The sequence below is a fragment of the Gorilla gorilla genome, chromosome 13 (genome assembly GCF_029281585.2).
Source record: "Gorilla gorilla gorilla isolate KB3781 chromosome 13, NHGRI_mGorGor1-v2.1_pri, whole genome shotgun sequence".
In the NCBI taxonomy this organism is placed as follows: Eukaryota; Metazoa; Chordata; class Mammalia; order Primates; family Hominidae; genus Gorilla; species Gorilla gorilla.
Window position 1 is genome coordinate 132,312,003 of NC_073237.2, and position 13,943 is coordinate 132,325,945.

Here is a 13,943-nt window from a genome sequence, read left to right on the forward strand (position 1 = left end):
TGAGCCCATGCGCCGGCAGTGACTGCAAGACACCCAGGCGTCCGCTCTCGGGCTGTTCTTTGCACCTGACTCAAGTGCATCAAGTGCATCTTCATACCTACATCTTACCAATTCCGTTCTCAACAACTCATGTGAAGTCTTGGATGTAGCAGTGTTTCTTCCTCATTACAACACAGAAACTAAGGTTCCACTGAGCCAGTAAACAAGAACTGTAAAACTGAAAACTGTCAAAGGAAAAACTCTTTCCCAATTACTACTTACACAGTACAAAAACCAGTTTGAAATAAGGCGAGGTATTTAATCCCTAAAACTTACAAAACGCGTTTGTCCTTATGACTAACTCGAGTCTAGCTGGGGCACAGGCCACTGTCAAACAGGGCAACGCCTACTCAGCGTTTTCCAAACTGGTCAACTGAACTCTTCTCTGGAAGGGCTGTCTCCTTTAGTCTTACTCTAAAAAGGGTAATTTTTCACCAGAATAAAGGCAAATGTTTTAAGAATGCTTCAAATGAAAAGAGGATTGCAGAAATATTAACCTTTAATTGTACCTGAAACAAAGCACCTGAAATTAATAAAGAAGTCAGCCACTGATGAGAATCACTAGGTCTGTCCTGTTCCCAGGGCACGAAACAGAAGCGTCTTAATCCACTAAGCACATTAGGGCCTAACAAACTGGACTGAGTAACAAGGTTACCTAGTTCTTCCAAACAGGAATTAACCAAAGGGGATCATTATGATGAAGCACAATGCGCGGAATACGCAATTTCTAGTTGGGGAATTCAACAGCTGACAGCTTGTAAGCATCAAAATTCATCACAAGTGCAAGGCTCGGAATCACAGGTCCAGCACTGGACGATGCCCGGCGCGCCGGGAAGCGGCGCCTCAGACGGCGGCCCCGGGTCCCCATGGTCCCTCCCTGCGCCCAGAACCGGGCAGCTCCTTCCCGCCGCCGCCGCCGCCGCCGCCGCCGCCAACGGGAGGCTGGGGGCACTCCCGAAATAGGAGCGGAAGCCCCGACCCACGCCGCCCTCCGCCGCAGGGACGCCCACTCGCCAGGTGACCGCGTCCCCACGCTCCGCGTTGCCCGGGCGCCGCCAGGACCTCGGAGGCGGCCGGCCCAGCCCCGACCCTGTGCGGACGCGGCACAAAGGCGCGGCGCGCGGACCCCGACCCGGCCCGACCCCAGCCGCGTCCCCCGGCCCCGGCCCGCGCCCCTGGCCCCCGCCCCGCGCCCCTCACCCGGCCCACCTCGGCCGTAGGCCTTGGCGCAGATCCACTGCAGGTTGGCGGCGATCTTGGCGCGCGCCGCGTCGTAGCGGTCCAGGGGCACGAGGTCGGCGGCGCCGTCCGGCGGGGCCTCCATCTTCCTCCAGCCCTCGGCGGCGGCGCGGCCGCTCGCGTCCACCATCTGCAGACAAAGGGCTGAGGCGGCGGCCCGGCCGCAACAAAGGCGCCGCCGCCCCTCGCCGCGCCGGGCCCGGTGCGCCCCGAGCCACCACTCGGCCCCGCAGCCGGCCAGCCGGGAGGGGCGCCCGAGCGCGGCCCCCGCCTCACCTCACAGCCGCCGCCGTCGCCGCCCCCGCGGCTGCTGCATGCTGCGGGCGCTGAGCCCGGGCGGAGAAGGTGCCGAGCCCGCGGCCCAAAGAGGCGGCGGCAGGAGGGCGCGGGCCGGGGGCGGGGGCGGGGGCGGGGGCGGGCGCGGGGGCGGGAGCGGGCCGGGGGCGGTGGCAGCGCGTGCGCGGTCCCGGGTGAGCGGCGGCGGCGGCGGCGGCGGCGACAGCGGCTGAGGCGGCGGCCAAGGAGCGGGAGCGCGCTCACCGCCGGGACCTCGCACAGGCGCAGTAGGCACCGCCCGCCACCCCGCCCGCCACCCCGCCCTCGACCCCGCCCCCAGCTCCGCTCCCTTCTCGCGCCCGCCCCGCCCCTTTCCGCAGGCGCAGTAGGGACCGCCCGCCAGCCCGCTCCCGCCCCGCCCCTTTCCGCAGGCGCAGTAGGTGGCACCCGCAGGCCTGTGCCTGCCCCGCCCCTTTCCGCAGGCGCAGTGAGCGTCGACCCGCCCCTCCCCGCCCGCTTCCGCAGGCGCAGTAGCACCCGCCCGGGTCCGCGCCTGCCCCGTTGCTTTCCTCAGGCTCTGAGGCCCGCGGTGCGGAGCGCGGCGTAGGCAGCGGGGAGTGGGCGGCGCGGGGTGGGTGGAGTGGGTCGGCGGCGGGGATCCTGCCGAGCCCGCAGCTGCCCTCTTTCAGCGCCGTGTCTCCTCCCCGGCCCTGGCTCGTCCCACCTCAGCCACAGCCCGGCCCCCTGGCCGGCCGAGCTCTCGCCGCCGGCGCCCTGGGGACCTCGTGGGTGTGGCCGGCGGCGACCTCGGCAGGCGACAGCCCAGCAGACGGGCACCAGGTGGACGTGCCAGTCTCCAGACCCCCGTCCCGGTGCAGGGAAGGTGGGCGTTTGGACCCCTGAGGCAGAAACAGGTGCGGCCCCGCGAGGGACGCTGACTTCGTTCCCCTGGAGCCTGCGTCGGGGCCCGCGCTGGGCTGAGAATTACGGGAACGCCGTGAGAGTTTGCATTCCGAGGATTTGGTCTGAGAACCTCACCGGCGAAGTAGAGAACTGCCCCCGGGAGAGCCGGCCCACGTGCCGCCCACCGGCGCCTTGACGGCAGGGAGAGGTCGAGCTTCCAGGGAGCGGGCGCCCGGCGCGGGGCTCCCAGCCTGTCTGTACCTGGTCGAGACACCCCGTGCCAGAGGCGGAATGTGTATGAAATGCCAGGTTCCCAGAGGACCCAGGCAGTCCGTCATTCACATACCAACCCACGTGCAGGCTTCAATTCAACGTTGAAGCCATTTGGGCCTGGGCTTTTTTGATGACTTATTTGATTCATAGTTTTTTGGTTACTAATTGAGTCTCTTCACTTGTTATAGGTCTGTTGAGATTGTCTATTTTTTCTTGAGTCAGCCGTCTGAAAAGAACACGAGGTGGACAGGGCAGAGCGGTCAAGGAAAGCCATAGGAGGAGGGCACTTACTTGAGCAAAGACCGGCGGGACGTGGGCATCGAGGGTAAGGATATCTGCAGAAGTAGTGTCTTGAGCGAGGAGCACGGCAGACAGAGCCTCTGAGACACGAGAGCCTGGAGTGTAAGAAACACAGCAGAGGCCACTAAGTCGAGAACGCAGGAGCTGGAAGGACTGGTAGGAAATGGGAGGTGGGGACATGGAGGGATGCGGACGGGTCCTGCACAGTCAGAACTGTGGCCCCTTCTCTGCAGGAAACGGGCAGCCTTCGGAAGACTGAGCACACGGAAGGATATGACTAACCCTTTAAAAGGGTCATTCTGACTCCTGGATGAAGAACAGACTAGGGAGGGCTGAGAAGGAGGCAGGAGGCCATCCACTGTCATATGGGATGTGGAGTGTGACCCGGAAAGGTCAAGTGTGACTCTAAGGGCTTTTTGTATACTGATCTTTTATCCTGCAACCTTGCTAAACCCATTTATTAGTTCTTCTTGTCTTTTAGTGGCATTTATTAGTTGTTCTAGTCTTTTAGTGGATTCCTTGGGATTTTATACAAAAGCGTGTCATCTGTGAATAGAGATCAATTTATCTCTTCCTTTCTAATCTGGATGCCTTTTATTTCTTCTCCCTGCCTAGCTGCCCTGGCTAGAAGCTCCAGTACAACATTGACTAGAAGCAGCAAGAGTGGACATCCTTGTCTTGCTCCTGATTTCAGGGAGGAGGCATCCAGTCTTTCACCTTTGGGTATGATGATAGCTGTGGGTGCTTAAAAAATAGGTTTTATCAGGCTGGGCGCAGTGGCTCACGCCTGTAATCCCAACCCTTTGGGAGGTCGAGGCGGGCGGATCACTTGGGGTCCAGAGTTTGAGACCAGCCTGGCCAACATGGAGAAATCCCATCTCTACTAAAAATACAAAAAGTTAGCTGAGGTTGGTGGCGGGTGCCTGTAATCCCAGCTAAAAAAGGGAAACTGTCTAAAAATCATTAAAAAAAAGGGTACTTCCTCAACCTGATAAAACCTATTTTTTGTTTGTTTGAGACAGTGTCTCACTCTGTCACCCAGACTGGAGTACAGTGGCTGGATCTTGTCTCACTGCAACCTCTGCCTCCCAGGTTCAAGCGATTTTCCTGCCTCAGCCTCCTGAGTAGCTGGGATTACAGGCACAGGCCGCCACGCCCAGCTAGTTTTGTATTTTTAGTAGAGATGGGGTTTTACCATGTTGGCCAGGCTGGTCTTGAACTCCTGACCTCCAGTAATCCACCCCCCTGGGCCTCCCAAAATGCTGGGATTATAGGCATGAGCTACCACGCCCAGCCAAGGAGGTATCTTCTATTTCTAGTTTGTTGAGTGTGTTTATCATGAAAACGTGTCGGATTTGGTTAAATGATTTTTCCACATCCATTGAGATGATCATGGGTTTTTTTCCTTGTTCTAGTAATGTGGTGTGTTACATTAATTGACTTTCAGATATTGAAAAGACACTTATCCCCTGCGTTCAGATAAATTCCAGTTGGTCATGGAGTATCTGTCTTCCTGGATTCAGTTTAATACAATTTTGTTGAGTGATTTTTTTTATCCATATTCATCATAGATACTGATCTGAAGTTTTCTTGTGGTGTCTGTGTCTGGTTTTGGTATCGGTATCAGTGTCCTACTGGGCCTCATAAAATGAGTTGGAAGTGTTCCTCTTTTTTTTTTTTTTTTTTTTAAGATGGCTGTTCACTGTATCATCCAGGCTGGTCACCAATTCCTGGCTTCAACTGATCCTCCCACCTCAAGCCTCCTGAGTAGCTGGGATCACAGGCACAAGCCACTGGACCCAGCTTTAATTGTTTAAGTGTTTCATAGAATTCATTATTGAAGCCATTTGGGTCTGGGCTTTTTTGATTACTTATTTTGATTACTAATTCAATCTCTATTTGTTGTAGGTCTATTCAGATCATCTGTTTGTGTCTTTAGAGGAATTTGTCCATTTTATTTAAGTTACAGTGTTTTGGGCGTAAGCAATTTTAAGGAGAAAGTTATCCTTAACCAAGATGGGAAAGGTCGAGGCAGGGTGGTACAGGGATTTTACCTCCCACCAGGTATCTCCCACAAACTCCCCCTAATATAATACCGGCGGAGTTTGGGCTGTGGCTTTGGCTGTGTTGAGTCTCAGATGCCTGTTGGGCCTCCTCATGGAAACGCTGGTGGGCGATTGGATGAGCAAGTCACCGGCGTGGCCCAGGTTGGAGACTGGGAATTGTCACCACAGAGAGAGCCTTTAGAGCTGTGAGACAGGAGGAGGCGCCAAGGAGCCATTGCTCAGGTGGAGGGGAAGTCGAGGCATGGTGCTTGGGCCTAGGGGCAGCACTTGGGAGTAGTCAGCCTGAAAGGTGAGAAGCCAGGAGAGGGGTCCCCAGCTTATGGCCTGGGAGCTAACTCAGATTTGGCGAGTGCAGGTTTCGTGGAATGGTGGTGTATTAGTCCGTTTTCACGGTGCTAATAAAGACACACCCGACACTGGGCAATTTACAAAAGACAGAGGTTTAGTGACTTACAGTTCCACGTGGCTGGGGAGGCCTCACAATCATGGTGGAAGGCAGGGAGGAGCAAGTCACATCTTACGTGGATGGTGGCAGGCAAAGAGCGAGATTGGGCAGGGAAACTCCCCCTAATATGATACTGTCAGATCTCGTGAGACTTACTCGCTATCACGAGAACAGCATGGGAAAGACCTGCCCCATGATTCAATTACCTCCCACCGGGTCCCTCCCACAACATGTGCAAATTCAAGATGAGATATGGGTGGGGACAAAAGACAGGCAGGAGTTCTGAGGATGAGTATTTGCATTCTGTCCCTGAGTTTGCTGTAAAGGAGAGCAGCGAGACAGAGGCATGGGGTGCGGAATGGCATGTTTAAAATGGAGTGATGACAGGTGCCCGTTGGAGTGATGCAGTAGACAGGATCTGATGATGGGGAGCAGGTGTCATGTGCCCTTGAGCAGGAGCCCAGCAGAGAGACCCTTTTTCCTCCTGTAGCAGCAGAAGAGAAGGCAGCAGGGTGCAGGACTGAAGGAGGGCTGGGCTGGGCTGGGCTGGGCTGGGCTGGGAGCCTGGCTGGTTTTCCCCTGTTGGCCCTATGACTGGTTAAGGGCAGGGCAGAGGCACGGCAGGTTGGAGGCACAGAAGGCCCAGGATAGTTATCTGGGCTGGACGTGGGGCAGTATTCTCGCCTCTCTGGGGACATCCCTTAAGTGGACAGGAAGGCTGGGTGGTTCAGGTGTATGTCCACTCACCAAGAACACAGGATGAAGGTGGGGCCTAGACAGTGGCTGTTTTGACCAGGGCAGAACAGTTGAGGGCATGTGTGAGGGCCCATGCTGACGCCAGACCTCAGTGGGGAGAGGGGAGAGTCCAGGGACCAGAGGTCCCCCTAGGCTTAAAGGACAAACCACAAGGAGAAGAGGAAGAAGTCTGTATGTCATTAAAGTTTCATTATCAGGACTGCTATAATGCTTCTCATTGCTTATTATAAAACCCAATTCTGCAAGACCAGCCTAGCCAACATGGTGAAACTCTGTCTACTAAAAATACAAAAATTAGCTGGGCGTGGTGGCATGTGCCTGTAATCTCAGCTACTCAGGAGGCTGAGGCAGGAGAATTGCTTAAACCTGGGAGGCAGAGGTTGCAGTGAGCCAAGATCGTGCCACTGTACTCCAGCCTGGGAGACAGAGGGAGACTCCATCTCAAAAACGAAACAAAAAAAAAAAAAAAAACTAATTCTGGCCCAGCGTGGTAGTTCACACCTGTAATCCCAGCACTTTGGGAGGCCAAGGCAGAAGGATCGCTTGAGCGCAGGAGTTCAAGACCATTCTGGGCAACAAAATAAGACCCCACCTCTACAAAAAATAAAAAAAATAGAAGGAAGCAATAGTGTGCACCTGGGGTCCCAGCTACTCAGGAGGCTGAGGTAGGAGGATCACTTGAGCCCAGAAGGTCGAGGCTACAGTGAGCCGGGATTGTGCCACTGTACTCCAGCCTGGGTGACAAAACAAGAGCCTCTGACTCAAAAAAAAGAAAAAGAGAAAAATATTTTTGTTAGAGCAAAACAGGCTGACCTTTTTTTCGGGTTTTTTTTTGGTTTGTTTTTGTTTTTTTGAGACGGAGTCTCACTCTTTCGCCCAGGCTGGAGTGCAGTGGCACGATTTCGGCTCACTGCAAGCTCTGCCTCCCGAGTTCACGCCATTCTCCTGCCTCAGCCTCCCAAGTAGCTGGGACTACAGGCGCCCGCCACCACGCCCGGCTCATTTTTTGTATTTTTAGTAGAGACGGGGTTTCACCGTGTTAGCCAGGATGGTCTCAATCTCCTGACCTCGTGATCCACCCGTCTTGGCCTCCCAAAGTGCTGGGATTACAGGCATGAGCCACTGCGCCCAGCCCTTTTTTTCGTTTTTAATGTTGAGACTAGGTTACAGCATTATTAGATACAATGAAGGTAGAGGGAAGGTGCTCAGAACTCTCCTACAAGCATAGCAGCTGCTCAGGCACAGCTCCAGTGACTCCAGGGCCCAGCCTTCTGGGGAGGAGTTGGATGGGCATATTCCTTGAGGGGCTCCCACCTGCCCACGGAGAGCACAAGAGGAGAACTCATCCTGTTTGCCCTGCTTTTCCCGTCTTGTTCCTAGACATCCTGAGGTTCCCACCAAGTGGACATTGGCTTATTCTACAAGCAACAGGATGAGGCCCCTGGACTCCTCACTAGCGAAATAGTGCAGTGACAGCAATGCCCCCCCCCCCCCACAAAGATGTCCACATCTTAATTCCTGGAACCTGTGAATGTGTGACCTTACCTGGTGTCTTAGTTCATTTGTGCCACTGTAACAAAATACCACAGACTGGGTAATTTATAAACAATATAAATTTGTTTCTCATGGTTCTGAAGGCTGGGAAGTCCAAGATCAAGGCACTGGCATGTCCTGTGTCTGGTGAGGGCACTTTGTTACTGTTTCCTCTGGAGGGAAGAATGCTGTGTCCTCACAAGGTGGGATGGACAGAGGGGCAAGAAAAGGCCAAACTCCACAGGAAGCCTCTTTTATAAGAGGAGCCCTTGTGACCTAGTCCAAAATGGCCCCACCTCTTCTTTCACCACAATGGGGACCAAGTTTGTTGTTAGTTAACCTAAATGACAGAGGAGCTCTCTAAAGAGATATTTATTCAGGAATAGGGCCTTGCAACGGGAACACGCATATTACGGTAACTGCATGTTCAAGGAAGACAAAAGTTTTAAAGGAAAAAAGGAAGATTACATAATCATTTTGAAATGATACCCTTGACTGCAAAGATTAATAGCAAGGGAGACACCGGTCCAAGTTTGGAAGGTAGCTGCTGGGCAGGTATCCTTGCAGAAGTATTTTCTTGTGTAAGATTTCAGTGGCCTTGGCCAGGTGTGGTGGCTCACGCCTATAATCCTAGTAGTTTGGGAGGCTGAGGTGGGTTAATCACTTGAAGTCAGGAGTTCAAGACCAGCCTGGCTAACATGGTGAAACTCTGTCTTCACTAAAAATACAAAAATTAGCCAGGCATGGTGATGCATACCTCTAATCCCAGCTACTCGGGAGGCTGAGGCAGGAGAATCACTTGAACCCGGGAGGCAGAGGTTGCAGTGAGCCAAGATTGCGCCACTGCACTCCAGCCTGGGCGACAGAGCAAGACTTGGGCTCAAAAAAAAAAAAATAGTAATAAATTCAATGGCCTTTGTGCAAGGTTGTGGTTTTTGTGGTCTTTTGTGATAGTTTTTGTTATCGGGCATATGGACCCTCTCTTCATGGCCTTCCCTAGCTCTATTTGTTAGGGTTTTCTTAACGTTGGTCACTCTGTTTTGATTCTGACAACTTTCAGTTTCAACATGAATTTTGGAGGGGATGCCATCTTTTAAATAATCGTACCTGGTAAAAGGGACTTTGGAGATGGGATTAAGTGAAGGGCCTTCAGATGGGGGGTTATCCTGCGCTATCCAGGTAGGTCCCATATAATCACGATCATGAGAGGGAGGTAGGAGCTTCACAGTTGGACAGAAGATGTGACCACAGAAGCAGGGGTCAGAGGAGGGAAGATGCTGGCTTTGAAGGCAGAGGAAGGGGCCACAAGCCAAGGAATGTGGAGACCCCTAGAAGCTGGAAAAGGCAGGGACAGATTCTCCCCTACCCTAGAGCCTCCAGAAGGAGCCAGCCCTGCCAACACCTTGACTTTACCTCAGTGAGATAATTTAGACTTCTGACCTCAGAACTGTAAGAGAATAAATGCTTGTGTTTTGACCACTGAATTTTTGGTAATTTGCCACAGCAGCTGCAGGAAACATATACACATGGTGACTAGTTACTGAGTTCCTTCCCCAAACACACTCAGGAGCATGTAACCACCACAGCCTCCTAGTGGAAGCACAGGTCCTGCAGAGAGGCCATGCCTGTGCACCCCAGGAGCCAAGGCCACCCTCCTGCACAGGGCACCACCCCTTGCACCTGCACACTCCAGCCTCCACACGGCCCTTGGTCAGGGCTGGGTACACCAGGGAATGTTTCAAACTAAAGCATCCCTTACTGTAGTCGTTCTCAGCATTTTTTTTCTGGAAAGACAGATATGACAGAATATGTTCATGTGTGACATGGGCCCATGGGGGTGTTTGGGATAGTTATCATATCCAGCACACCGAGAAGGTTGATATTGAGAACTGGGACAGGAAAAAATACCATCTTTATCATCACTGGCCTTTAACCAAAATTTAACATTTTCCTGAATTATGAATCTAGGCAACCAACTGCTGCAGCAGCATCAGCAGTGTCTGGGACTCCACCTCCTACAGAAGTCGTGGATGTCTCACATCACATCACCATTGCTGCAGATGCCACAGAATACCATTCTGCTCATCATTGCTCCAAAATTACCGTAACTCCTAGACCAGCTGCTTGATTACATTATTTAATGCATTCATAAAGAAGCACATGCAGTACTGTACCACCATTTAAAATTTGTGATGAAAGTACTTTAATTTCATTTTTAATTTTGTAGGCATTAAAAGCATTATCTGAATCTCAAAGAAAAGTCCAAGACCTGATGGTTTCCTGGTGAATTCCACCAAACGTGTAAAGAACTAATACGAGCCCTTCATAAACATTTCCAAAAAACTGAAGAGAAGGGAACACTTCTTAACGCATTCTATGAGGCCAGCATTACCCTGGTACCAAAGCCAGACATACACATGACAAGAAAAGAAAACTACAGACCAATATTCCTTATGAACACTGATGCAAAAAACCTCAACAAAGTACTGGCAAACTTCAGCAGCATATTGAAAGGATTATACACTATGACCAAGGGGATTTATTCCTGGAATTCAAGGATGGCTTAGTATACAAAAAAAAAAAAAATCAGTGTACTACACTATACTAACAGCATGAAGGAAGAAACTGCATGATCATCTCAATTGATGCAGAAAAAGCATTTGACAAAACAACACCCTTTCATGATAAAACCACTCAACAGATTAGGACTGGAAGGCAACTACCTCAACATAATAGAAGCCATTTATGCAAAGCCCACATCTAACACTGCTCAGTGATGAAAGGCTGAAAACTTTTCCTGTAAAATCAGGAATAAGAGGCCGGGTGCGGTGGCTCACGCCTGTAATCCCAGCACTTCAGGAGGCCAAGGCGAGTGGATCAGCTGAAGTTGGGAGTTCAAGACCGGCCTAAGCAACATGGAGAAACCATGTCTCTACTAAAAACAGAAAACTAGCCAGGCGTGGTGGTGTACACCTGTAATCCCAGCTACTCCGGAGGCTGCGACAGGAGAATCGCTTGAACCCAGGAGGCAGAGGTTGTGGTGAGCCAAGATCGCACCACTGCACTCCAGCCTGGGCAACAAGAGCAATACTCCATCTGAAAAAAAATTAAAATCAGGAATAAGGCAAAAATATCCACTTTTGTCCCTTCTATTAAGATCTAGCCAGAGCAATTAGGCAAGAAAAATAAAAGGCATCCAAATGGAAAAGGGAGAAGTAAAATTATCTCTGTTTACAGATTATATGATCCTATATGAAGAAAATCCTAAAGATTCCACAAAAGATCTGTTAGAACTAATGAATGAATTCAGCAAAGCAGTAGGATGCAAAGAACAATCTGAAAAGGAAATCATGAAAACAATTCCATGTACAATAGCATAAAAAGAATAAAACAAGAATTAAGGCGGTGAAAGACTGGTACAATGAAAGCTACAAAACATTGCTGAAAGAAATTACGACACAGATAAATGGAGAGACATTTTGTGTTCATGGGCTGGAAGACTTAATATGGTTAAGATGTCAGTACTACCCAAAGCAATCTACAGATTTAATGCAGTCCCTATAAAATCCCAATGACATTTTTTGCAGGAACAGAAAAACACCTTAAAATTCATTTGGAATCTCAAGGGACCCTGACTAGCCAAAACAGTCTGAAAAAGAACAAAGTTTAAGGACTTTCACTTCCTGATCTCAAAACTTTCTACACAGCTATAGTAAGCAATGTGGCACTGGCATAAAGACAGACATAGAAACCAATGGGATAGAATAGTGAGCCCAGAAACAAACCCTTGCATACATGGCCAGATGATTTTTTAATAAGGGTGCCAAGACCATTCAGTGGGGAAAGGACAGTCTTTTTCAGCAAATGATGCTGGGAATACTAGATATCCACACACAGAAAAATAAAGTTTGGCCCTTACCTTACCACAGATAGATTCAAAATGGATCCAAGACCTAAATGTAAGATCCAAAACTATAAAATTCTAAGAAGAAAATAAAGGGCAAAGCCAGGCACAGTGGCTCGTGCCTGTAATGCCAGCACTTTGGGAGGCTGAGAAAGGAGGACTCATCCCCCGAGGCCGGGTGTGGTGGCTCACACCTATAATCCCAGCACTTTGGGAGGCCGAGGCAGGTGGATCACAAGGTCAAGAGATCGAGACCATCCTGGCCAAAGTGGTGAAACCCCATCTCTACTAAAAATACAAAAATTGGCTGGGTGTGGTGGCATGCGCTGGTAGTCCCAGCTACTCAGGAGGCTGAGGCAGGAGAATCGCTTAAACCCAGGAGGTAGATAGAGGTTGCAGTGAGCTGAGATTGCACCACCGCACTGCAGCCTGGCAACAGCGAGACTCTGTCTCAAAAAATAGGAGGACCTCTTGAGCCCAGGAGTTTGAAACCAACCTGGGCAACAGAGAGAGAGACCCTGTCTCTACAATAAATTTTAAAATGAGCCAGGTGTGGTGGTGCACACCTGTAGTCCCAGTTAGGAGGCTGAGGTGGGAGGATCACTTGAGTCCCAGAGTTTGAGGCTGCAGTGAGCTGTGATTACACCACTGCACTCCATCCTGGATGACAGAGCAAGACCCTGTAGCAAAAAAAAAAAAAGAAAAATATAGGGCAAAAGCTTCGTAACACTGAATTTGGCAATGATTTCTTGGATATGACACCAAAGGCCCAGGCAACAAAAGAAAAGATAAATTGGACATCATGAAAATCAAAACATTGCTTTCATTAAAAGACACTGTCAGCAGAAGCTGGGCATGGTGGCTCATGCCTGTAATCCTAGCACTTTGGGAGGCCGAGGCTGGTGGATCACTTTGACCTCAGGAGTTGGAGACCAGCCTGGGCAACATGGTGAAACCCCATCTTTACAAAAAAACACAAAAATTAGCCAGGCATGGTGGCTCATTCCTATAGTCCCAGCTGCTTGCAGAGCTGAGGCAAGAGGATCGCTTGAGCCCAGGAGGCAGAGGTTGCAGTGAGCCGAGATTGTGCTACTGCACTCCAGCCTGGGTGACAGAGTGAGACTGTCTCAAAAAAAAAAAGAGTAGAAAGACAACCTACAAAATGGGAGAAAATATTTGCAAATATTGTATCTGAAAAGGGATTAATATCCAGGACTCCTAAAACTCAAAAATAGAAAACCAAACAACGTGGTTAAAAAATGAGCAACAGACTTGCATAGACGCTTCTCCAAAAAAGATACACAGATGGCCAAGAAGCACATGAAAAGATGCTCAACATCACTAGTCAGTAGGGAAATGCAAACCAAAAACCACAAGAGACCCCCTCCCAGCCACTGGAATGGCTGCTACCAAAAAACTAGAAAATAGCAAGTACCAGGGAGGATGTAGAGAAACGAGAAGCCCTGTGCACTGTTGCTGGGAATGTAAAATGGTGCAGCCACTGTGAAAAACAGCATGGAAGTTCCTCAGACAATTAAACAGAATTACCATGGGACCCTGTAATTGAAAGCAGGGTCTCCAAGGGGTGTTTGGACACCCCAGTTCATGGCAGCTTATTCCACTTGGGTGGAAACAGCTGAAGTGTCTGTGGACAGATGATGGATAAGGAGAATGTGGCCTCACCACACAAGAGAATACTACTGAGCCATAAAAAGGAAGAAAACTCTGACCCACACTACAATACGGATGAGCCTTGAGAACATTATGCAGAGTGAAATGAGCCAGTCATGAAAGGACACATCCTGTGGTCCCACTCATTGGCAGTCCCCAGAGTCATCAGATTCATAGAGACAAGAAGTAGAAAGGTGGCTGCCGAGCTGGGGAGGGGACGGAAGTGAGTGTTTCATGGGGACAGAGTGGGCAGATGGAGAGTTCTGTGGAGGGAGGGAGGTGATGGTCCCGCATTGCTGTGACTGCTTAATGCCAGTAACCTGCGCACCTGCAATGGTCAATCTCTGCCCTCCAGCGGGTGCCCCCATGGTGCCAGGTCCCCATCATCTTGGGGTGCACAGCGCAGCGGTGTCTCACCAGGATGGGATCCGCTGAGGGTTGGAGCCTCAGCTCAGGCCAGGGCTGCACCTGCCCCCACCACACCTTACACACCTCCCCCACTCTGTTCCCCATTGGCCCCCTCCTCACTCCACCCATG

At 50.9% G+C, this 13,943-nt stretch overlaps 1 protein-coding gene and 1 long non-coding RNA gene across 23 annotated transcripts in view; one reads left to right on the top strand and one right to left on the bottom strand.

Annotated features, from left to right (window-relative positions):
• CAMSAP1 (calmodulin regulated spectrin associated protein 1) overlaps positions 1-1,438 on the bottom strand; it is a 98,121-nt gene extending 96,683 nt beyond the window's left edge. For 3 of the 6 annotated variants that reach the window (XM_031014413.3, XM_031014412.3, XM_055350108.2), the window contains exon 1: positions 1,249-1,408. In XM_031014413.3, coding sequence (XP_030870273.2) covers positions 1,249-1,408 — 160 coding nt within the window. Of the gene's footprint in view, positions 1-1,248 lie in introns of all 6 variants that reach the window. The other 3 variants (XM_055350111.2, XM_055350110.2, XM_055350109.2) reach the window with 3 other exon arrangements.
• LOC109028344 (uncharacterized) lies at positions 851-12,909 on the top strand. 17 transcript variants are annotated; one of them, XR_008668275.2, is made up of 4 exons: positions 851-1,056; positions 2,919-3,186; positions 3,264-3,753; positions 7,678-7,926. It is a non-coding gene; the product is annotated as an uncharacterized lncRNA (long non-coding RNA). The 17 variants fall into 17 exon arrangements; XR_008668276.2 differs by lacking the exon at positions 851-1,056 and adding an exon at positions 1,489-1,623 and having other exon boundaries at positions 2,953-3,186; XR_008668270.2 differs by lacking the exon at positions 851-1,056 and adding an exon at positions 1,501-1,623.
• The last annotated feature ends 1,034 nt before the right edge of the window (positions 12,910-13,943 follow it).